Source organism: Helicoverpa zea, chromosome 28 (genome assembly GCF_022581195.2).
Source record: "Helicoverpa zea isolate HzStark_Cry1AcR chromosome 28, ilHelZeax1.1, whole genome shotgun sequence".
In the NCBI taxonomy this organism is placed as follows: domain Eukaryota; kingdom Metazoa; phylum Arthropoda; class Insecta; order Lepidoptera; family Noctuidae; genus Helicoverpa; species Helicoverpa zea.
Window position 1 is genome coordinate 6031656 of NC_061479.1, and position 26913 is coordinate 6058568.

Consider the following 26913-nt stretch of genomic DNA (forward strand, 5'->3'; position numbering starts at 1 on the left):
TGGGGTCGGCTTCCAGTCTAACAGGATTTTTTTGTCCGTTTTATACAAAATTGTACGGAACCCTTCGCACGCGAGTCCAATTTCGTTTTTTAGATTCACATGAACACATAATTATTATGTGCATATACCTAAATGATGTCACAACATCAACAGTCTTTTTATTTTCCTACTGCATAGAAGGAAACCAAATAGAAAAACTCTGGTTCTGACTACCCATAACGATTGACTTCAATGACAGCCGGGACATACAGTTTAACGTGTCATCCGAAACACAGTCACTGGTGTCCAAAATATACTTAGAAAGTACATACAACTTAGAAAAGGTGCATTGGTACTTGCTTGACCTGGAATCGAACCCAGATACGTACTGGAGAGGCAGGTGCTTTTACCACTGGGCCATCATAATAGTCAGAAGCTTTAAAGTCTGACCCTGCCAAAAGGCCTAAATTCCGGTATTTCTTGGTCACCCATCCACTGAGTGACCGCGGGAGGCGTTGCTTAACCTCGCCTATTGAGTTCCTGTTATTGGGAAACTTATTAATATGTATTATGTTTAGTAGAATTATGTTTATTATATGGAGGTCAAAAAACATACATGAGTTAATCGGTTAAAAGTGTGACTAAAACTAATTTCATTGAATAATCTATACTTACGAGCATTCTTATAACGGAAACATTTTTTAAAATATCTTTATTGGTAGGTACCTATCCTAAAGGGTCTAAAAGTATCGAACCGATTTCAAATATTATTTTACTGTTGGGCAAATATCCAAGTTATAAATAACATTAATCATCTGCCTAGCCTTTTCCCAACTAGGTAAACAGTCTAACCATAGGCAGCTGAGTACCAGTGTTTTACAAGGAGCGACTGCCTATCTGACCTTCTCAACCCAGTTACCCGGGCAACCCAATACCCCTTGGTAAGACTGCTTGTCAGACTTACTGGCTTCTGACTACCCGTTACGACTACCAAAGATGTTCAAATGACAGCTGGGACCTACAGTTTAACGTGCCATTCGAAACACAGTCATTGGTGTCTAAGATATACTTAGAAAATACATACAAACTTAGAAAAGTTGCATTGGTACTTGCCTGACCTGGAATTGAACCCACGCCCTCATACTTGAGAGGTTGGTTCTTTACCTGCTTGGCTACCACGGTTCTCTATATATAATAAAACTAGCTGTTGCCCGCAACTTCGTCTGCGTGGGCAATATAGAATCGTCAAAATACTACTTATCCCGTAGGTGCATTCTTTCACGTGACAGTATAATTAGGATTAGCACTTAGCAGTCGCATAGATTCATTGATCAAGGTTGTGTTGTGGATGTGACCATTTATCTAAACAAAAGAAGTAAAGTTTGTGACGTTGTTCAGCCAATTTGGAAAATTATTACGTATGGTGCGTAAGTAATTTTCACAGGAAACAGCTATAATCTATGTCTACATGCTTTGAGTCTGACAAAGCTGTCATTTGTACATTTTCTGCAGCTGCTGCGACTAATCAGAAGCCAGAAAGTCTGTCAGTCTTACCATAATATGGATATCGTCTTGTGTAGTTGACTGAATTGTAGATAGGTAGTCGCTCCAAGCAAAATATCGGTACTAAAACAGATTCGGTGACTGGAAGCCAACACCAACATAGTTGGGGAATAGCTGGATGGATGATAAAATGAGTCATCATCATCAGCAGGCGCATAGGGTAGGATAGTTTCACTTACTCATAGTAAGGCTGACCACACATTAGGCGTGCGCGATACTCGGGCGGGTGAGTAGCGCGGGCGCCGCGCGTGCGTCGCGAGCGCGTTGCGAGGATCGCGCACGCCTAATGTGGGGGAGGCCTAAGCCGGGACTCCACCGAAATGTTTGCATTAGTTCACGAATAGGCAAAATGTACGTATCTGTGAGAGTCCACTTCATGTGTTCGTACTTGAAACCTATAGTTTTGCCAAGATTTTCAGAATGTACGCTCGCAATTTGTCATTTCTTGGTGGAGCCAGCAAATCAAAAGAAACATAAGTGTTGTACTGTGCGTCACTACCGCACACCGGGAAAATTTCGCTCTTGCGGAGGACGTTTATATACCATATTTTGTGTCACACGTAAACAGGACGACAGTAAGTATCCACCGAAACACTTTCAAAGATCTGATGAACGAACAAATCAGACCTGACTTGGTCACCTAGGGCCAATCAGAGCTCTATGAAGCGATAATACTCTTTGGCTCCTACTGTTATTGTGGTTTCTGAAAATTTATTCACCTCATTCAACGATGAATGTAATTCTGATGGTACTATTAAGAACACTTGCTTAGCGCAGAAGCTGACGTTGGCAGGTCAACTCTTTTGACTTCTCGAATAGGATACCATTGGTTTTTGTGCAATGCACACCTGCAATGCATTCTGGATTAGGACAGGATATAGGTGGATAGGATTTGCAACAGAGAACAATTCTGTCTTTGTGATTAAATGACATCAAACGTAGTTTTATATAAAAGGTGTTTTTTAGGGTTTTTAGACTTGGCTCGGGTCTTACTGAGACTGTTCGTAATCGTGAACAGTGTATTTGCGATCAGAAGTTGAAAGTAAGCATGTCTCTGGTATGCGGCGCGTAATTTGTACGTTTTCAGAAGCATAAAGCATTTTACGTGTGTATGGTATTAAATAGAGAGAGCTCCCATTTCTTATCTGCACTTTGTATCTGGGCTTGTTTTTAAAGCTACAGAATCCTACATAACCTTCCTCACGCTTAGCAGCGCTTGCGAGAGATAGATCCTCATTTCTTCTAGGATTAAGTTTACATATTTTGCATCAGAAAAAATAATTAAGGTCTACTTAATACTACTCACTCAAAGTAATTTGTTTTAAGGCCACCACATTAGTGGAAGATAAGCTAAACTATGTTTATGAAAAAATCCTGATATGAACTCCATCTGTAACTTTAAATGATAATTAATTGTTCCACTAAAGTCATCATTTTTGACATAATGTTCAAAAAATAATTTAGATGGCACTGTTTTAAATTTGGCTGAGAACTATTAATTTTCTTTTCATCAAGGTAATAATTATAGTTGGATTTTGATGTGGCACGGCAAACTGACAAACACTATTGAAATGTCTATCGAAAAATTACACTACGTGTTAAAATATGGTGAATTACGGAAAATACACAACTCTATCTGTTGAAATAATAATCCTCTATAAAGAATGTATGGTAATATTGTCATTTACCACCTCGCTCCTTTGACAAATTGATGATGTATTTTATTTACCACAGATGGAGCTACTTTAACCTTGGCTAAACAAAATTTTCATATTTTTTTTTCTTCCGAAGTTACTTATAAAGGTGTGATTTTCTGTGTAAAGATTAATAATAGGCCGATCAACTAATATAAGTACAACATTCAAATGTACAGTTTTGACAAATAGATTGCGTGTCGTAATATTTTACATCTTGAATTCACAAAATTAATCATATCTTTTGATAGAGTGAATCGATTTCGATGAAACAAAGACTAAGTAATACCCCAAGTTACGTAGAATTTTTGTATATAAGCATTGTCTGCATTTAATTCGTAGATTTTACGTGAATCCCGAACAAACAAACAGATAAACAGACAAACAGACAAACAGACAAACAGACAAAAATGACAAAAATGATGGAAATGGGTTCTGTTAGTTATCCTTTAACATGCTGGCTATTTTTTTTTGTCAATTTCTTCAATGTACAAAAATTACTTTTCTACAGATTTATTATATGTATAGATTACTTAATTATAATGCAATAAATTGCAATCGATTACACGCTGATTTACGATATTTCACAATTAATCTTGTTCGTTAGGTGTCTGAAGTTAAGTATCGCTATATAAATCTATTTGAATGGTAGTTTCCACATGTTGTTTCATAAGCCCATAGAACTACTTCCTGGGGCACGATTCTTCTAATTTTATTTAAGCGACATACGATTCACATCCGACTGAGATCCAATCACGACTCAATTACGATTGAAGCGTATGTGGCATTCCGCATTTTTTTCTTTGAAATAAACGTTTTTATCCTTTTTTTGTAGAGCAAACTACCGTATAGACCAAAATCACGAGAATGGCAGACCAATCGCATGTCGTTGGAATACGATTGGTCTTATATTAGTAGCAGAATGCCCGATATGGTCAAAACTGACTACTCGGGAAGAGTGTAGCTGAGAGTGAAAGACTTTTTCAAATCGTCCTGTAGTTTCGAAGCTTTTAGGCTACAAACAAAATAATGTTTTCTTTTTATTATAATAGTATAGACATAAACAGGGTAATCGAGTGATCCGTCCCACTAGATATAGTATGATAAAAACCACGGGAATTTCCTAGTCAAATAATAAATAATAGGTTCGATAATATTAAAAACAAATGTTTTATATCGATTTAATAATAAGTTATTGGTGTCTAAATCATCATCCTCCGAGCCTTTTTCCCAATCATGTTGGGGTCGGCTTCCAGTCTAACCGGATTATTGGTGTCTAAAGTATAAATGAATAATTATCGTTATATTTACAACTAGTGGGTTTTTATTTTACCACATATTATAAATAGTTATTTAAATGATTTACCTGTTTTATTTTTAGACTAGCCGTTTTCCCGCGGTTTCACCCGTGTCCCGTGGGAACTACTGACCATACCGGGATAAAATATAGCCTATGTTACTCGGGAAGAGTGTAGCTTTCCAACAGTCAAAGCATGTTTAAAATCGATTCAGTGGTTTCGGAGCTTTACACACAAGAAAAACATCTGTATAAAATGTAATTTATTTTTAATAATCAAAATCGCTTCAGTAGTTAAGGTGTAAAAGCCGACCGACCCAACATACTTAGTTTCTTATTTGTAACTAGCTTCTGCCCGCGACTTCGTACGCGGATCCTGTCCCTTATGCCAGCGACTACGGGGTCAGCAAAATCAAAGATCTGAATAGTCGCAATAGACGTGAACATAGGGATAAAAGTAGTGATTCTAATTAGTCCGCATTTAAGTGGTGTGTGGCAAAAATATTACGTAAAAAAACATTAAATAGATGACAAAGTCGTGGTGACTTAGTGGAATTCGTGGTGGTTTAGTGGGTAGAGAACCAATCTCTTAAGTATGAGCGTGCGTCTTTGATTCCAGGTCTGGCAAGTGCCTGCCAATGCAACTTCTCTAAGTTCGTATGTACTTTCTACGTATATTTTGGATACCAATGACTGTTATTTGGAGGGGATGTTAAACTGTAGGTTCCGACTGTCATTGAACATTCCATTCTTGGCAGTCGTTATGGGTAGTCAGAAGCCAGTAAGTCTTACCAAGGGGTGTTGGGTTGAGCGGGTAACCGGGTTGTGGAGGTCAGATAGGCAGTCGCTCCTTGTAAAACACTGGTACTCAGTTGCATCGTGACTGGAAGTCGACCCTAACATAATTGGGACAAAGGCTCTTGAGATAATAACGACAATAATAATGAGATATAGGCACCGCAGGACATCTGAGGCTGATGACGGGGAGTAGCGACCCCGCGGGGCTATATATACTGAGTTCTCCAGGGAGTGTATACTGTCCCCCATCTCCGGCCGGTCGGAGTGAACCATGACGGGGGTAGGTCTCACGCCTCTGGCTTGGCTTGGCCGTCCAGAGTGGAGCCGTCGCTAGAGCAGGATTAGTAGCCTTGCTCGGAGGGTAGGTGCCTCATGGTAAGCACAGGGAGCGCGTAATCTGCGTTTAAAGTCCGCCGAGTTATCCTCACCCTTCAGCCGCTCCTGTCCCTGTTGCCCTCTTGTTGCTATTCAGTGACTGGTTCCCGGGGGCCCAGTAAGTGAGGTGGCGAGTCTCCACCTGCCGTTTTTACATGTACCTAAAACATTGTCATCCACTAACATCCCATCACAATAGCCCAAGTAGTTTTCCTCCATAGTTAGCAATAGTTTAGCACAGAACCGGGGATTGTCTTTTTTTTTAACGACCTCCACCGGGGATTGTCCTTGGATTCATTTCTATAGTGTATAAAGGGATAATCGTCGGTTTTGTGTCGCCATTTCATTAAAGTTGTCTCAAAAGGACTTCAGCGTGTTGGCTTCGGCCCCACGTTTGCCTCCCAAAAATTCGGAACTCTGTAGTCCCGAGGTCTGGAAGAGACATACAAAATAATAATGAGATATAACGCAACAAAGTTAGAGAGCGGGGGCTCGTGACGCCACGTCTAGGTATGTAAAATTTGTACTAAGCAGTGACTTAACACGAAATTCAAGCGTTGTTGTATCTTCGTTATTATTTGTTTGTGTGAGAGAGAAAAGAAAAATGCGTCAATAGAGAGTGCTTATCAGATTGAACCACTTTTGCTAAAACGTCATATCTTCATATGCTTCATATAGTCTAGCAGGGCTCCTGGAGTTCCACATCAGGTGTTTTACATCTTCAATTTTTATAAGTCAACAGAGAGTGCTTATCAGATTGAACAACTTTTGCTAAAACGTCATACCTCTATATGCTATAGTCTAGCTGGGCCCCTGGAGTTCCACATCAGATGTTTTAGATCTTCAATTTGTATAAGTCAATAGAAAGTGCTTATCAAATTGAACAACTTTTGCTAAAACGTCATACCTGTATATGGTACAGAGAAGCTGGGCTCTTGGGGTTCCACATCAGGTGTTCCAGATCTTAAAATTTATTATCTCAGCTGAAAATGCTCATCAAATGAAACAATTTTTGCCACGGCACCATATTTGTATCTCTTATAGTTTTATTGGTCTGTTGGGGTTCTGCATCAGGTCTTCAAGTTTCGAAGATAAATTATAGCCTATATGTTGACCAGGCTTAATACTGATACAACAAAGAAAAAATCATTGAAATCCGTCCAGTAGTTCGGAAGATTAGCGTGTACAAACAAACAGACATACAGACATACAGACAGAATTTTTTTTTTGGATTTGTGCTCCATTACTGTTTCTAAACCCCACCCAATTATTATTTTTTTAATATATTCAATGTACAGACACAGTTTTTTTACAGATTTATTATATGTATAGATATTAGTACTGATTAAATACGTGTACCACGGGCAACGCCAGAGGCAAAAGTTAATAATAAAATTGTAACATATGTCATGTAGATAATATATTCATAAATATGTATCTTTTATTTCTTGCCTAAACCACAAGCGGGCTAATTAAGTCATGGTTTCTTTCCACTGCAATCTAGGAATTGTGATAAACAATAGTTTAGTCAATACTAATATTATGAATAGAAAAAAATTGATTGTTTGTTTGTACCCAAAAGGCTCCGAAACTACTGAACCGATTTGAAAAATTCTTTCACTGTTGGAAAGCTACACTCTTCCCGAGTAACACAGGCTATATTTTATCCCGGTACGGGCAGTAGTTCCCACGGGACGCGGGTGAAACCGCGGGAAAATGGGTAATTTATTTTAATAATGTAAACACCTTAAAGATACATAGCTAATTCTATTTATTATATTATGTTTATTCTGCGGTTTTACCCGCGTCTTGCTTCCGTATTCATAATATAAAGATTCCTCTTATATTATAAACTTTTCCATTGAAGGACTGCCGGCGCCCCTTGCAGCGAGTGCAGTGTGGAATTATCATCACTACATAGTATAAAACAAAGTCGCTTTTTCTGTCCCTATGTCCCTACGACCCTTTGTACGCTTAAATCTTCAAAACTACGCAACCGATTTTCATGCGGCTTTTTTATAATAATGGCGTCCACGGCCGATTCGGCCACGGCAGCCGTTCTCATTTAAGGAGATCAGCCAGCTGCGCAGAACATATTATAGAGCACGAGCATTTGCGCAGACACAGGTGCACTCACTATTCCTTCACTCTCATAACCCGATGGGACGGCAATCCGACACGACCGGAAAGAGATCAGGCGCAGGACCGACATTTACGTGCTCTCCGATGCACGGGTGAATCAATCACCAACTTCTAGACTACGGGCTGCTTTGTGAAAGTTTAAGAAAACCCACAAAGCGATTTTGGCATCGAATCCGAGACCTTTAGCACAGCAGCCGCGCTTGCGACCACTAGACCAACGAGGCAGTCAAAAGATTCTCTCCGGCGGGGAATCGACCCCGGGATCCCGTGTGACAGGCGGGGATACTTACCACTATACTACCGAAGAACATTTTTTAAGAGGACGAATTGGAATTTTTCCGCCAAGGATCTCAATTTTTCTCAGTAAATACAAAACGGATCAAAATAAAACTTGGTTACCTGAAAGTTCATGATATACCTTATTTTGTTAGACGTCAAAACATGATTAGGTAACTTTTATAACAGAGAAAAATATATCAAACATACCTCTTTTTAAAAAGAGATTCACATATTATGGGCAAACGGGACCGATTTAAGCCTCTTAACTTTTTTAGTAGTTGAGTATATACATACATACTCTTTAAAATTGTAGAAGGAATTTTTATCAAATTATCATTTCAAAATAATAAAATTACAAAACCATTTTGTCGCTTACGACTTTTAGTTATAACTCAGCTGCATAAAAGGTGATATTATTTGAGTGCATCGGAGAGCACGTTGATGTCAATCCTGTTTGTGATCTCTCTCCGGTGGTGTCGGATTGCCGTCGCATCGCGCGCAGAGAGTGAAGGAATAGTGAGTGCACCTGTGTCCAAGCAAATGCTTGTGCACTATAATATGTCCTGCGGAACTGGCTGATCTTTTTAAAGAGATCAGCCGCCGTGGCCGAAGATCGGCCATGCCCATTATTATTATTTAAGATGAGAACTTAATATATTATTCTTGTATTACTAAAGCGTATTAATAAAATATGTCAATGCATACTAAATAAATACATTTGCGTGAAGTAATGGTGTCTTACAACAGATAACTTGTTTTAGGATGTTGTGCTAATGTTAGCGTTTTACTAGTAAAAAATACATAGTACGATAAAATCTATAACAAGAAAAGTAGGAAAGAAAAAATATTTATCGATGAATTCCTGTATAGCTAGCCTAATGGCTTTAACTTAAACTACTTTTGACCTGAAATTTTTCCGAGGTGGGTATGACTATCTTACATTGAAATTGTTTTTTTTTTTTTATATTAGACCATTAGTTCCTGAGAATTGCGCAGATAAAACAAACAAATTATGTTCTGTAAGGTGACAATTGATTTAATTCATTTCATGACTTTTAATCGTACTACAAAGTTATACTTACAAAAAATACTGTTAAATATAAGCTACTATATGAGACGAGTTCTTTCTTTTTGTACCTGAGTATTTAAAACTGCTAGACAGATTTAAGGTAAACTTTCATATGTTCACTTTCATTTTGCTAACACTCTTACAACGTGGTAGAAATCGCTTTCAACGGGACCTAGCCTTACATTATAATTATGTATATTTATGTACAAAAACATATTGTATACTTTACTTGTATATAACTCAATATATTGTGTGCAATACTTATTTAAATATAAAGTTTATGTTCAAAATTCATTTTATTTATTTCTAAGTAGTACATTAGTTTAATAGTTTTTTAATAGATGTGCTAATTAGATTTGCGAGGTTAAGCTGTGTGTGTTAAGGTTGGTTTTGGATGGGTGACCATTTTTGGATATTATTTTTTAAATTGCATACTTATTTTCCCTCACTTTTTCCCGCGCACACAAGCCCATTTTACATACCTACTACATTGACGGGCTGCCTTTGGAACGGGTCGCAGTAGTCAAGGATTTAGGAGTAGAATTTAACACCAGTCTGACTTTTCGTGACCACATCATACGTAGCTGTAAAAAGGCTTATAGAAATTTGGGGTTTGTACTTCGTACGGTCCCAGGATTCACAAATGTGAAAGCCATTATAGCACTATATAATGCATTGGTGAGGAGCCAGTTAGAGTGTAATGCAGTCATCTGGGCCCCACATGAAGCTAAATATAGTCTCATGCTGGAGAAGGTTCAAAATAAATTTATTAGATATTTATATATGCGGTACTATGGAGTATATCCATTTTACCCGTTGATGTATCCCATCCTATTTATTCTGGGTATGGTGGGATACAACGAGTTAAGGGTGAGGAGAGATCTGGCACTGACCTCATATATATTTCAATTATTGAGAGGCAAGGTGCATAATGCAGTCGTTCTCGGCCAGTTGGGTCTGTGTGTGCCGGACAGGTACGTGTGGCGCCGGCGGCGGCCGCCGCTGCTAGTGGTGCCGCGCGCTCGGACTAACCTGTTAAGGGAGGCGCCGCGCCGCTGACGCGTGCACTCCGCATGCTCAATCTCATAGCGAGTGAAACGGACCTATTTTATTGTTCTGCGAGTGAATTCACAAGAAATGCATTATTTATTATTAGTTATAGATAGTAGATAAATAGATAGATTTTAGTATAAATAATTTATATGTAATTAAGGCGCATTTATCGCATTGGGGTAACCTGTAATGGTAAATGTATGTAGATAAATAAATAAATAATAAAATAATAAATATTGATTTAAACCTGAAATAAATGGATATATTTTTTAATATCTCTAAAAACTTTGAAAAATTTAGATATGTATATTTTTGAAAATAATGTAATTTATTCAGTCACACCTGAATATCTCAAGAATATACATATTTGAAAGTACGTCTGTGTCTTTTATACTTTCACATCAAAACATCTGATCCAGTTTTACCAACATTTTGCATAATAAGTAGATCATCTTTTAAAAAACATAAAAAAAAATATCGAATCTATTACAACTTAAAAAAAACTCAAGATACTTTAAAATTAACAGCATCATCATCATCAGCCTATAGCAGTCCACTGCTGGACATAGGCCTCTCCAAGTGCACGCCATAAATTAACAGCAATTAACAGTACCAAAAATCATAACCTCTACCTCCACAGTCCGTTAAAAGGACAATCACATCTCCGCTTTCTCAATCAATAAAAGTCCGTTTATCAATAGAGTATCCGTTTTAACGATTAGAAATTTACAATAAATATAAACAATTAAATAAAAGTTAACGTCCTGTTATGATAAAGTGATAAGTTGCCATTGAACTTGGTTATATCGTTATAAAGTTCCGTTAATTTATCTATTATGTGGGCGTAGACGATCGGAGAGCACGTAAGTCCTGCGCCTGATCTCTCTCCGGTGGTGTCTGATTGTCCCATCGCGCTATGAGAGTGAAGGAATAGTGAGTGCACCTGTGTCCAAGCAAATGTGCGAGCACTATAATATGTCCTGCGCAGCTGGCTGATCTCTTTATATGAGAACAGCCGCCGCCGAAGTGGATGACTTAAATTGATTTAGTTCTTACAATTCAAATGTAATCCGAAATAAGGTACTCTAATATTTTGAAGCATTACGACGAAGCATTATTACCAGAGTTACCGCGGCGCTGGTACATAAAGGGCTTAAGAAGGAACATGGTGGGTTTTAGTCAGTAAGAGTCTGACACTCCCTCACGCTGCACCCACAGCGGGAGAAGTAATTTGATGACTACGAAAACTGTTCTTAGTACAATCCAAATTATCCATGGTTTGGATCTTTTAAAATGTGAATCCAATAAGATGATAGGCATTTTTCCGGGTTTTCTTTGTCATTTATCTCAATGTCAAGAACCAAGAACCTTTATTTACGTAAACCAATATTTAAATTCGAAGTTTTGACAATAAACTTATATTTCCTATTCTTATAGGAAGCATAATTACAAGAGTTATGCATAATTAAGTATTGTATATATAGGAAGGGCTTATATAAGTATATTATGTAGGTACCTAATCTGCCTATTTTTATTTACGTCTGATTTAATTATATCTCATCATTATCTGCCGAGCCTTTTCCCAACTATGGGTCGGCTTCCAGTCTAACCATATGCAGTTGAGTACCAGTGTTTACAAGGAGCGACTGCCTACCTGACCTCGTCAACCCAGTTACCCGGGCAACACAATACCCCTAAGTTAGGCTGGTGCCAGACTTACTGGCTTCTGACTAACCGTACCGAGTGCCAATGACGTGACAGCCAAATTTTCATATATAATTACTACTAAAATTGTATGTTAGTCGGACTCAGATAGTTTTCAATTTCATTTTATTTTATACTCATTCCTCACTTTGTCCAACCTGGAGACCCCTTTTTTTTCCGACTTCAAAAATCATCAAATGACTCCTCCCGCTGTGGGTTAGCAGCGGAGAGGGAGTGTCAGACTCTTACTGACTAAAAACCGTCGTGTTCCGTCATAGGCCTTTTGTGTACCAGGGCCGCGGTATCTCTTTCGAACAACCCGCAGCCCCGGCAGGCCTTGGCCCTGCTGGGCCCCGCTGGGGTAACCTGGAGACCCCTCACATACATTCTGTGCACACGATAAGAAGATGATTTTATAGGAAGTATATAGAAGAATTTTACATAAAACATTATATATTCAGGAAGGGCTTAACTTAAGCTTCTTATATACTTATTTAGACGTGACCTTGACACATATTTGATAGAGTTATTTAACTAAGAAGTATGTAAATGTGAATATTATATAAATATTAGCTTGGCCCTCATAACTTTAAGCGTTTTCGAAATGATGTGAAATCAATTTTTATCGCGATGTTTTAAATATTTACGCAAGTTATGTAACGATATACATACGCACACTTTTATCAAAAATAACCATACATATTTCGCCCAACCCCTTCAACGTGGCAATGCCGGGTGACAGCGATGAGGATCAATTTTTTGACGCCCTTTATTAGTTTTAAGTTTTCTTTTTTTATGTAAATATAGATTTAGTTTTTTTTTTATATATAATGTACAAAGTAAACATTTGAAATAAATAAAACTTCTTAAAAAATAACTGGTTTCAAATGGCTGATTTCAGGGAGGCAAAATTATTTGACATAACCTGTTAATAGCTATCAGATACTATATTTTTGAAAGTTTTTAAATCAGAAACTACTGGTCTAATTTAATAAGAAATGATATTTTTCATTTTATACCTAGGAGCACCTACAATAAAACACCATACTAAGACAATAAAGAGGAAATATTTCTTTAATTGTTTGTACATTTAAGGCTCCGAAATTACTGAACTGATATGAAAAAATTCACTGTTGGAAAGCTACACTCTTCCCGAGTAACATAGGCTATATTTTATCCCGGTACAGGCAGTAGTTCCCACGGGACGCTGGTGAAACCGCGGGAAAACGGCTAGTTTGAAATAAAACGTGATATTTACAGGCAAAGTCAGGGCGTTTCTCAAGTTATGTAATAAAAAAATATAATTCACAGTCGACATTTCAAGGTACTAAGTATTTGAACTTGAGTTGTTATGTAAACGAACATAACAAGTTAACTATGTTACTAAGTGAGGGCACTTACATAACCTTACCTTGGTTCAGTTGACCCGAATCGTTATGAATCAATATATTTTCTTGGTAAGCATTAAAAACAAATGGATTTTTTGGACTACATTGTACAAAAATATCTTCTTCTTCCTCCTGCCCTGTTCCAATTTTACTTGAGGTCGGCGCAATATGTCATCCTCTTCCATTTTCCCTGTCACTTGTCATACTGACACTCACTCCCTTCCTATTCATGTTATCTTTCAGGCAATCCATCCATCTTTTCTGAGGTCTTCCTCTTCCTCTCCATCCATCTACATTCATACTTAGCACACACTTTGTTGCATGCGTATCATCCCTCCTCATTACATGCCAATACTATGACAACCTTCTACATTGTACAAAAATATATCTACAGCAGATTCTTACTATCCAAACAAATGTTATAAATTCGAACGTTGCTCTATTCTCCTGTTTTTTTTTACTTTTACGCTAAAACTACTGAAACAATTTCAATTATATTTGGTACACAGATAGTCTAGAGCTTGAAAAGGACATAGATAATTTTTGTTTTAGTTTATTTTTGTGTGTATAATTATGTATATCTGGGTACCTACGGGAGGTACGAGTCTGAACGCCTGTTATAGGTCCTTACATTTGAAAAAGTCACATAATACATAGGTAGTTTTAATACTTTTTAATCAAATTTTCAAGAAAGAAGTTATCTTTTCGTCCGCATATTTTTGTTTAAATTTTTTACAATAATAAGCCTGTAAGTCAGTAGTTAAATAATAAATAACTTTTTAACCACTGAAATATTAAACCTTGCGCAGTTAAGCTAATTGTCTGGCAAACGTTTTACTTAATTTAAAATGACCTGTAAGTAACTTTTGTACTTTGGTAATGACTATAATATGGTACAAAGTCTGAAAAATATTTCGCAATGTTTTTACGTAAGTAATTTAGTACCAAAACCTTTGTAAACTGAATTACAAAAAAAAACTACTTAAAAAAGTGCAAATGTTTGTATCTATGGATATTTTTTGCACTCTCACCCAAAAACTACCAAAGGGATTTTGATGAAACTTGTAAAAAAAACTCCATTGAAATAAGTTAATGCTTAGATACAATGCCACAAAAACCCAATTAAAAAACCCATATCAATCTCTAAATTCCAATCTACCTCCACACCAGATTTCACCCAAATCGTTAAAGCAATTTCACACTAAAACCGCAATAAACAAACTCACACACACAAAAATTACTCTATATTATATACTTCTGCCGGTGATTGAACGCATATTTTTTTAAACCAACACGTTTTGACCTGCTAAGGTTAACTGCATTAATAAAATTAACTTTTGCAGTAAAGAAACTGGAGTTTAATTTCTAATGTTTTCAGTTCCGGGAAAAAAATTATAACGCATATAGCGAGAACACGTGACTTTTGATCATTGAAGTTTTTTTTTTTCAATGTGCTAAAATGCAGGAGTATTTTTTAGCAGTCAAGCTTATATTGACTTTAAGATCATTGAAATAAGAATTAAAATCAATTGACATAGTTATGACATAAAGAGACATTTAAGCAATTACACGCCAATGTTATGATAATTGATTTCAGATACTATTATTTCTTTGCTTGTGATCTCTCTGCGGTGGTGTCGGATTGTCGTCGCATCGCGCTATGCGAGTGAAGGAATAGTGAGTGCACCTGTGTCCAAGCAAATGTGCGTGCACTATCATATGTCCTGCGCAGCTGGCTGATCTCCTAAGGACGCCATTATAATATTTGGTCCACAAGGATTTCAGTAGCAAGAGTGCACCTAAGTTTGTTTTTCGTTTTTACCCGACTGCCAAAGAAGGAGGGTAATGTTTTTTAAGTTATTAATCATCATCTGTGACATTTCCAATGACTGTGTTTCGGATGGCACGTTAAACTACAGGTCCCGGCTGTCATTGAACATCCTTGGCAGTCGTTACGGGCAGAAGCAGCAGTAAGTCTGACACCAGTCTTACTAAGGGGTATTGGGTTTCCCGGGTAACTGGGTTTAGGTGGTCAGATAGGCAGTCGCTCCTTGTGGCACACTGGTACTCAGCTGCATCCGGTTAGACTGGAAGCCGACCCCAACATAGTTGGGAAAAGGCTCGGGAGATGATGATGTGCTATTTCTGACTAGCTCGTGCCAGCGGTTTCACCCGCATCCCGTGGGAACCTCGGCGCGAACCCGGATAAAAAGTAGCCTATAACCTTCCTCGATAAATGGGCTATCTAATACTGAAAGAATTTTTCAAATCGGACCAGTAGTTCCTGAGATTAGCGCGTTCAAACAAACAAACAAACTCTTCAGCTTTATAATATAAGTATAGATAATTTTTGGTTATCTAGGAAATGTAACAAATTTCTAAACATAAAGTTTCAAGACTTAGTCACGTGTCTTTTAATATCTATGGTCACGTGCAGCACGGCCGACTAGACAATTTGCAGATTTTTTTTCCAAAGTTGTTCTAAAACAAATCGCGTTATGTCAACTTTTATTAAGTTTATAAACTTTACGAGCATTTTAGCAAAAAATATGGATGTAGGTAATCAGTCTTTTTATCGTTCTACAGGGCATAGACCTCTTCTGATACACAGAAGGTATGGACTTTCATCACTTCGAGCGCTCAAGGCAGATTGTTAATTTCAGAATTTAAAGTCCAGGTTTCCTCAAGATGTTTTCCTTCACCTTTTTATCAGCCATTGGTGTCCAAGATATACCGGGTGTGTCGTACCTAATCACATTAAATCCTATCACATATACTCTATGATATTCTACGGCGAATTGTTAAAAAAATTAACCTTATTATCCATTCAGTGGTTTGGCCACAGGAGTCATTTTTCGATTTCATAATTTACAACATCATGTGTAAAGCAGAGATCAAGTTAGGAGTATCGAATGCTTGGACAGCTGTCAGTTTTCAAGGGAGAATGTCAGTTGTTTGTAATGACTGACTCTTATATGGCGTTCTAATTCTCACACATTTTTGTTCTATTTACTTTGTTTGAAATTTTTATTTTAACGTATTTTATTTTTTCTTTGTCTTTCTCTTTTTCTTTTGTATATTTTATTAGTATAACTGAAGTAGTTTCTACGGAACGCGAGTGAAACTGCGAGAAACCAGTGTGTACAAGAGATAGTAGTTTTTTAGGGTTCCGTACCTGAAGGGTAAAACGGGACCCTATTGTTTTCGCTCCTCTGTCCGTCCGTCCGTCCGTCTGTCGCCAGGCTGTATCTCATGAACCGTGATAGTTAGAGAGTTTAAATTCACAGATGATGTATTTCTGTTGCCGCTATAACAACAAATACTGAAAACTAGAATGAAATAAATATTTTGGGGGGCTCCCATACAACAAACTTGATTTTTTGCTCATTTTCTAAATCATGGTACGGAAACGGTTGGAAACGGAACCCTTTGTGCGATTCGGACTTGCATTTGGCCGGTTTATTTTTGTTTAAAAAGGTTTATATTCCTTTTCTTAAAACAATAAAAAACAACCTTTTCATCAAGTAAACTATTATATTATTACCTTCATAACACGACCTTAAACGTTCGTTAGTCCAAACGCCGGATATGACAGCGTTCTCAACAACGGCTGACCCGATTTCGATGCGGTTTGTATTGAGAAACTGATCGGTTATTGTGGCTAGCATATCGGTTTGTCGTAAGCTAAATTGATTTGAAGTATATGTTGTTTATATTAACCTAGTAAACTGTGTTATAGAAATGTGAAAGTTTGTCTGTGTCTTATCAAGTAAATACTGAATGCATTTAGGTGAAATTTTGGTACAGTTATTGGGTTATTTGTCTCGAAATCATCATCTGCCTAGCCTTTTCCCAACTATGTTGTCTAACCTAAGTCTAATGTATGTAGCTGAGTACCAGTGTTTTACAAGGAGCGACTGTCTATCTGACCTCCTCAACCCAGTCAACCCACCCAATACCCCTTGGCAAGACGGGTAGGGTAAAATGTGCCTAGCAACTAATCTGGTTTCGAGGTTACACGATTCCTATAGGCAAAACTGGTTGTTAGAGTTACTGGCTTCTGACTACCCGTAACGACTGCCAAGGATGTTCAATGACAGCCGGCACCTACAGTTTAACGTGCCATCCGAAACACAGTCATTGGTGTCCAAGATATACTTAGAACCTACATACAAACTCAAAAACGTTGCATTGGTACTTGCCTAATCTGGAATCGTACCCGTACACTCATACTTGAGAGGTTGGTGCTTTACCCACTTAATATATAATGGCGTCCACGGCCGATTTCGGCCACGGCGGCTGTTCTCATTTCAAGGAGATCAGCCAGCTGCGCAGGACATATTATACTTTGGGCAAATTTGCTTGGACACAGGTGCACTCCCTATTCCTTCACTCTCATAACCCCATGGGACGACAATCCGACACCACCGGAGAGAGATCAGGCGCAGGTCCGGCATTTACGTGCTCGCCGATGCACGGGTGAATCAATCACCAACTTCCAGACTACGGGCTGTTTTGTGAAAGTTTAAGAAAACCCGCAATGCGATTTCGGCCCGACCCGGGAATCGAACCCGAGACCTCGAGCACAGCAGCCGCGCTTGCGACCACTAGACCAACGAGGCAGTCAATCTATAACGACCCACTTAATATAAAATTCATTTTATAAAATTCTTTTTCCGAGGTCATTCTTATCTCCATACCCAGATTTCATCAATAATAGTCAGACATATAGACAGAATTACTTTCAAAATTTGAACTATTGAATATACATATACATATAGCAATGTAGGTCGGGTCAACGACCTTAGTTTTTGCTAAACCCACGTTTTTGTGAACGTTATTCAATATCAATTACACTACAGTATTAAGTTGAGTCAGCTTAAAAAACTATGTGCAATGTAATATGATTGTTTTTAGGGTTCCGTACCAAAAGGGTAAAACGTCCGTGCTTCTATTACCAGGCTGTATCTCATGAACCGTGATAGTGAGAGGGTTGAAATTTTCACAGATGATGTATTTCTGTTGCCGCTATAACAACAAATAAAATAAATATTTTGGGAGGCTCCTATACAACAAACGTGTTTTTTGTCCATTTTATAAATAATGGTACGGAACCCGTCGTCCGACTCGCACTGGGTCGGTTTTTTCACACTAATGTTTTGAATATGAAGAGTTAGTTTGTCTTACGCTGATCTTGGGAACTACTGGGGGGTTTTGAAAAATTGTTTCAGGCTTTTTGATTTTGATTTTGGCTTCGACATTTATCGCGAAAGGCTGTAGAATACTTTTTATGTTTCCAGGTGCGAGGAGTAGTTTTCACGGCATGAAGATGAAAACGCTGTCAGTTGTTAGTGCTTGCTATATAGAGGTAACTATGTAAAGTTTGTGAGTTTGTATGAGGTGAACTCTTAATCTACTGAACCAGTTTTGAAAATTCTTTTGCCAATAGAAGGCTATGTTATTAGCGAAGTTGATCTGGCTATATTTTACCCTGGGAAGTAAGTAGTTCAACCGTGGTAAATAATTACATACCTAATAATTATTTAGTCATCTTTGATACCGAGTCAAATATAAATACATTAAAATAAAATCATCAATTTTTAAACATTATTTTTCAAAAAGGAAGTTATAAATTTAAGCTTAATCACTTAGTTCTAGAAGCCAAAAGTCTAGTTTTTTCTAGTGCCTATATATTTAGACATTTAATTACCCTTTTTTAGCTAATATGTATCAATATATTTTACATAATTGTTACATTAGTGTAAGATATAATTTGACATATTAAAATAACGTCCGATGCGTTGAATGTCATTGTCAAATTGATTAGGAACCAGTTTAACTGTCAAAATTGAATTATAAGTTTAAGTATCGATAAAATTAAATTTTAACAAAATACAACTTTTTTTTTAAATCAATAAAAATACCCGTTTTAGTTTTCCTTATCGATTACAATTTACAAAATCATTTGAAAGGTTAAATTATTATGATTTTCTAAATATCTTAAAAACCCCAGTTATTTTTAATAATAAGAATTTTAATTTTTATATAATTTTGTGCCTATTATAGTTTCTTGAGGCATATTATTTTGGTGTCCCGGCTGTCATTTAAACATCTTTGCCAGTCGTTACGGGTATTCAGAAGCCAGAAAGTCTGACACCAGTCTAACTTAGGGGTATTGGGTAAACCCGGGTAACTGGGTTGAGGAGATCAGATAGGTAGTCACTCCATGTGGCACACTGGTACTCAGCTGCATTTAGTTACACTGGAAGCCGACCTCAACATAGTTGAGAAAAGGCTACGCAGATTAGCTATTAAATGTTAAATTGAATTCAGTCCCTTATAATAAAATCAGATTAAACTCCACTTAAATACTTAAGAAATAATCAAACGATAAATTGCGTTAAATATAAGATTAACCACTTGGGTTAACTTTAACAGTAATCACGCATTTAATTCGCTCTAATTACTAGTAACTTATACGTCCTTACTCGAGTTACTTATAAAGTAATATTTTAACTTTGAACTGTTTGTGTTAAGGCTACTGATCTCATTATACCTTAATTAAATATTTTGAGTTTAAGTTATTAGTTGACAGTAACTAAACATAATATGAAATTGTAAATCATCTTTCCTTTTTTTTTCAAGATTGTCCATGGAGTTTCTTGCCGGTTCGTCTCTATTAGACCCACTCTTTTTAGCCGTGCAACTAGCTTGACGTTTCGAAAGAGCTCTTATAGGCCTATTCAAATTAAAAAAAAATACTTTGACTATGTTTGATTAGCCATTTTGGCTGATTCTATGTAGCGATGTAAGTTATAAGTACTTTCTAAGAGCATCTTAGACACCAAAGGTGAAGGAAGAAATCTCGAGGAAACCTAGACATTAAGGCCTGACATTGCCTCCTCCTTAAATAAGCATGACTACTAATCCAGGCGAATTTGAGAATACTCTTAGAGGACTGCAGAGTAAACAGTTGGCCGGCAGTTGATCCGAAGGTTGGTAATTTTTTTAAAAGAAAATCTTGATTCCAATCGTAGTTTTCAGTCCGTCCGAAACCGCCTCCTCATCTCATCTTTGTGTCTAATTTATGAGCCCTATCAGCCGACCAAAAATTAAGTTAAAAGTTTAAAACTATTGAAGTTGTTTAAAACCTTCTAAAACCCAACTTGTCTTATATTTCTTGCGCTAAAACTTGGAAAATCATAATAATCATCGTATGCTGCGGTTTAGAGCGAGTAATGTGTAGTGGATGTTAATTCTAAGCATTACCAACTGTAAGTAGCTAGCGTTGCATTTCGCGTGTTCACTCATTATTGGTGTGAGATATAAGCGTGTAGCGATTTTATAGTCGCCATTTATAAAATACTAACTTGCGCAAGTTTCACGTGGGTCCTGAAAGAACTGCTTCCCGTACCCGGAATGAAATTTGCCTATATTTTATTATGATATAACTAAACATGAGGCAGTTCACGCATAAGTGACGCAGCTGCAGCGCTTTTCTTTTTTGTTTCACTGTTTGTTTTGTCCATTGTTATATTTGTTTGTATTTGTGTGTTTTGTTTTCTGCGTCATTTGTGTGTTAAATAAAATGGTTTTTCTTTCTTTCTTCTTTCTTTCTAGTTATAAATGCTACTAGGTTTCATCAAAATACATTTTTTACTTTCTATTATGAAAGATACATAAAAACTCGCGTTTCATTATGTTAAGTTTAAGTATATGATTGTCAATCAAATCAGGAGAACTTGATCAAAAGGTTAAGCAACGCTTGACGCTGATAGCCAACGATGGGTCCGTCTATGACATGATTTCTTCTGTATTTCGGAAGTCATTTGAACATAATTTAGCCGTCTTTACGTGGTAGTTAAATCGTCAGACTGTCTATAGATCTGACATCTATATAATAGCACTCCCAAACCGATATCTCGAGTTGGTTAAACTAGATGTCAGACTTTTCAGTGTCTGATTTCACTTAGATTGGAAAATATTAGTTAGGAAGTAGGATATTCATTACAAAAATGCAGTTTTTAATATAAGTACCATTAAAAACCGGCCAGAGATAAAAATTACAATATTTTTGCAATTTTCTTTAAATAATTTGTTGACCTATAAATGAGCTAAAATTAGTAGCAACTAGTTGTTTTAAATTTTTGCAAATTTTATAATTCTTGCAACCGACATTAAAAGTGCTGTATTTGCATACCTATTGCGTTGAATAATTAAAATTATTATTTAATGACGTGCGTTTTATATTCGTGTGTTTCATTTTTGCATAACTTATTAATCTATACTTATAATATAAAGCTAAAGAGTTTGTTTGTTTGTACGTTCTCAGAAACTAGTAAGAAGTCCGATTTTCACCCACGAATAATTAAGAGGACGAACTGGAATTTTTGGCGCCAAGGATCTCAATTTTTCTCAGTAAATACAAAACGGATCAAAATACAACTTGGTTACCTGAAAGTTCATGATATAAACCTTATTTTGTTAGACGTCAAAACATGATTAGGTAACTTTTATAACAGAGAAAAATATATCAAACATACCTCTTTTTAAAAAGAGATTCACATATTATGGGCAAACGGGACCGATTTAAGCCTCTTAACTTTTTTAGTAGTTGAGTATATACATACTCTTTAAAATTGTAGAAGGAATTTTTATCAAATTATCATTTCAAAATAATAAAATTACAAAACCATTTTGTCGCTTACGACTTTTAGTTATAAGCTAGCGCGCGTATTGTTATCCTCGCCCCGCTCAGATGCTCCGACCCCTTTTGGCGCCTTAGATGCGCGTGCCGGTTATGGAATTATTGTTGACCAATTCGTCGCCTTAACAACATTCGTGCGAATATACTAAAGAAAATTTAAATAAAGAAAGGACAAATGAATTCGTTTTAGAAAGAATTCTATCTGGATATAGGTATAGAAAAAAATACGTATTGAAATAAAAAATATGTATTGAACAAATTATTTCAGAAGAGACCACTAATTCCGGGGTTATCTCGTTCAAGCAATCATATAAATAATCTGGAAAGTTCAAGTATACATATGAGTGAGTAAATTCTCCCGTTCAATATTCAAGGTAAACACTTGTTTTAAGAAAAACTGATAACGTTAGCTATCGGTGACAAATAAACGGTCATTATTTCCTTAAAAAAACTATTATCCTACGTTTTCACTGTGGTAATAATATTTATATAGAAATTTTATATTTTCTTATAACTTGCACCATTGGTCATTATTACGAAAATCGGATGGCAGTGTTGTAAGGAAAAATTGCACAAATCGCTACTATACGGACTATATTTCATTTATTCGAGGTTATACACGGACTATACTCCTCGGGAATAGGTAAGCAGAGTACTAGGGCAAGGAAGCGCCAAAGTTTATGGTGGTTGAAATCAGTTTAGATTGAAGTGATTAAATGGTGGCGTTCGGTCAACAGACTAGCCATTTGATTGAATGTCTACTTTGTTGATTGCGATTTATATCTTAGTACTAGCATTCAGGATTTTAAAGTGCTGGCTTGTAGTCAAATCTAGACACTGTTCTTGTATCTAAGTATGAGTTTTTATCCGATAACAGAGAAGCTGTAAAGGGTTTGATTTTGACTGTTCTGGGGATAGCTAAGTATTTTCATTTGTTCTGGTCTTGACATATTAACAAATAAAGAATATGAGATTTTTGTTTCATTAAAATTTCAGATGAAACTATTTACAGTAAGCCGCCTAAAAATTCGAGAAAAAATCGAAGTTATCATATGATTGAAAAAAAAAAACTAGCTTGTTAAAAACACAAAAAAAAAAACTAGTTGGACACTTTTTAAAATAAATATCGAAATAAACGAGTTTTGTAAGTAGCAAAAACTTTTGTCTTCATGTCTCATTATTTTTGCTTAGCTAATTAACAAATTCTATTTACCTACGTAGCTACATATGTTAATTAATTTCTTCTGAACATTTCAAAATAACTTAATGTCATATTTTTTTGTCTCAATTTTCAAAGTCGTTTAAAGTCACCGGTTTCTGCTCTGTTCCTATAAGAAACGAGCCGTTTTACTTATCATCATCTGCCTAGCCTTTTCCCAACTGTGTTGGGGTCGTCTTCCAGTCTAACTGGATGCAGCTGAGTACCAGTGTGCCACAAGGAGCGACTGATTATCTCAGCTCCTAAACCCGGTTTCGGAAGGCACGATAAACTGTAAGTCCTGGCTGTCATTTCAACATCTTTGGCAGTCGCTACGGATAATCAGAAGCCAGAAAGTCTGACAACCTGTCTTAAAAGAGTATTGGATTGCCCGGGTAACTGGGTTGAGGAGGTCAGATAGGCAGTCGCTCCTTGTGGCACACTGGTAATCAGCTGCCTCCATTTAAACTGGAAGCCGACCCCGACATAGTTGGGAAAAGGCTAGGCAGATGATGAATAGAGTCAAGTGATTTAAGTTAAGCAATATTTAAAGCTAAGCATGAAGGTTTACCTTGCATATGTTTTCAGGAAATGATCGAGGCTAATATATTCGACTGATTAATTATTTATTAATTATAATGCATCTGGGAAAGTTAAGTGTATGTCCAAGGCTGTTATTGAGATGGGTGCTTGTTTTTAACTTCCTAATCCGGTCTATATTTATATATTTTATTTAGTGCGCTTTTATTGGTAAATAACTTAATCAATTTAGGTGAACTTTGGTTAAGAAAAAGGTGAGATTCTGGAGACAGTTTTATATCAGTTTATCCAGATGCGGGAAAATGCTAGTTTACTTATTAAAGCTTGTTCAAGTTATAGATACATTACAATTTATAGAAAGTACCTTGTAGGTACTAGACTCTTGTACTGAAATTCAAGTCATTACTGAAAGACAGTCCTAGAAGCTAGTACTGAAAGACAGCTCTGGACGACAGTGCTGGAACACAGAACTGGTAGCCAGCACTAAAATATCTAAATACGTAGTAAAAAGTTTGTACTAGAAAACATCAATAGAAATCACGGAGGAAGAAAACAGCGGAGATATTATAAGGAAGGTAGGTCAGGTGCCTTCTTGTAGGTCGAGCAATGAACGGTAGGCGTGATCAGTTACTAGAACTAACGAGACGTTCGGGTTCCTTGTCAAATCAAAATCTAACAAAGATTAGTCTTGATTGCTTGGTGATTTTATTTTGAAAATTTTTGGTCCCATAGAAGGCGTGTAAGGGCGGAGCTAGTAACGTTCCTCGTCCCCCGAACACCCGCATGTTGTCGCGCTACTTTCTTAGGAGCTTTTGCGTTATGACATCTCCTAAATCATTAACTTTTGTATTTGTATGTACTTTCTAAGTATATCTTAGACACCAATGACTGTGATTCGGATGGCGTTAAACTGTAGGTCCCAGCTGTCAATGAACATCCTTGGCAGTCGTTACGGGTCGTCAGAAGCCAGTAAGTCTGACACCAGTCTAACCAAGGGGTATTGGGTTGCCCAGGTAACTGGGTTGAGGAGGTCAGATAGGGCAGTCGCTCCTTGTGTCACACTGGTACTCAGCTACATCCGGTTAGACTGGAAGCCGACCCCAACATAGTTGGGAAAGAAGGCTCGTAGTATGATGACATCTCCGCTAGTCATTTTGTTCTCCATGACAGCATGGAGTGAGATGTCATAACTAGCATTTATTACGACAAGGCGTTTTGTCGGTCACTCTATAATTATTTTCCTAAGGTTGTCTCCTTGAAGACTCGTGATTTGGCATAAAATGACACGCGTGCATATTAAGCCCGGTTCCTATGAATAAACGAGAAACGAATAGTTTTGACGGACAGTAACTTGTACCTACAAGTTTAGGGCTGCCATCTCGAATTTTGCCGAACCCGGACAAAAATTAAAAAAAACCCGGACATTTGGCGTAAATCGCATTTTTTTTCCGAACGAGTACGATTTTTTTTAAAGAAAATAATACCTAATTTGTAATCCATTTACTATTAACATACTAAATCAATGAGGTGCTTCCTTACATGAATAGTGTCCGGGTTTTCCCCGGACACTTCTTGAAACCCCGCCCGGACGGCCCCCGGACGGCCTCCAAACGAGGACAAATCCAGGGAAACCCGGACGGATGGCAGCCCTACAAGTTTGAAGTGACCACACACAGCAAACTTTTAGTCGGTCGATAGTTTGATTGGGCTCAAGAAATCAGTATGAAGATGAATGGTAGTACGCACATTACAAAGGTCTATGTATTTAATCGGTAATAGACCGATTGATAAACCACCTAACGCCCCATTTGCATTATTTTTATTGACATAATTGATTGAATATTATCAAAGTCAAAATCGCCTGTCGCCTAAGACCCAAATTCCCTGAAAACATAAATTCTTGCAAATCTTTACCTTGAAATTGGACGTAAAATAAATAAACATAGTAAACAGTTGTTTGAAGAAAACTGATGTTTATAATGTCGGTGAACTTAGGCCTTACAGCCTTTCCACACTGGCAGATTTTCTGCTCGATTTCCTGAACGACACAGATAAGTTTGCACAGGCGTTGTTACACGTAAACAATTCACATCTCTCGGTATAAATTGTATGTCCAAGTCTGCTAAAAAAATAGAACACACTGAGACGCACACGTCCTGTAAAATGTCTGATGTTCAGAGTTCAGCTCAATTAAATTATATAAAACAGAAAAACAGATTGTTGGCGCTCAGAATATGTAGCGCATAAACGCTCGATTTTTGCCAGCTGCGAGATAAAGTATATAAAAAAATATCACTCACCACAACTCAATCTTTTCTGCTGAGAAATCAGCATACTGAGTGGAACCCGCCTGTCATTCGGGGGGGCCAATCCGAACAGCCTATTCCTGGCCGTCTGGGTAACTGTTAGGCGCGTCATTTTGGCAAGCTCGGGGTCGCGGGTTCGAGAGGTCGTGAGGTCTCGAGGTCACGGGTGTGTTCTACATGTGTAGGGTGATCTGAAAAAAGATATTGACAGTTAGTACAATTACCCACTACATAAAATAAGGCAAAGTTCTCCGCTATATCTATGATGTCCTCCTAGCCAATTGTCGACCATGGCGACTGTTCTCATATAAGGAGATCAGCCAGCTGCGCAGGACATATTATAGTGCACAAGCATTTGCTTGGACACAGGTGTGCACTCACTATTCCTTCACTCTCATAGCGCGATGGGACGACAATCCGACACCAACGGCGAGAGATCACAAGCACGACCGACATTACCATGCTATACCTATGTAATTGCTATTTATCTATACTATGGCAAAATTCTACCAACATTTTCGCGAACAAAAAATGTATAGATAGGTACTACAGTTTCGCGGACATGTTAGAAATGTTCGTGCGCAATGTGTTACTGTTTGCTACAGCGAGTACACCACGAGATACATTTGTGAGCGTCACAGTGACGGCTTACTATGGAATTTCTTATTGATGCTATATATTCTACTTATCAAGTATCTTATCTGTTTTATCTTACATTTAGTTCACAAGAAGTTTGTAAGGAAACACTTCATATTCGTCATGAATTTGCAAAATATAGGCTGCCATTTGAACATCTTTGGCAGTCGTTACGGGTAGTCAGA

The 26913-nt window shown here is 37.2% G+C and overlaps 1 protein-coding gene across 1 annotated transcript in view; it reads right to left on the reverse strand.

The window, feature by feature from the left end:
- Window positions 1-26308, reverse strand: part of LOC124643860 (scavenger receptor class B member 1) — a 64319-nt gene extending 38011 nt beyond the window's left edge. The window contains exon 1 of the mRNA XM_047182979.1: window positions 26087-26308. Coding sequence (XP_047038935.1) covers window positions 26087-26204 — 118 coding nt within the window. The 5' untranslated portion in view covers window positions 26205-26308. The remainder of the gene's footprint in view (window positions 1-26086) is intronic.
- Between the last annotated feature and the right edge of the window lie 605 nt (window positions 26309-26913).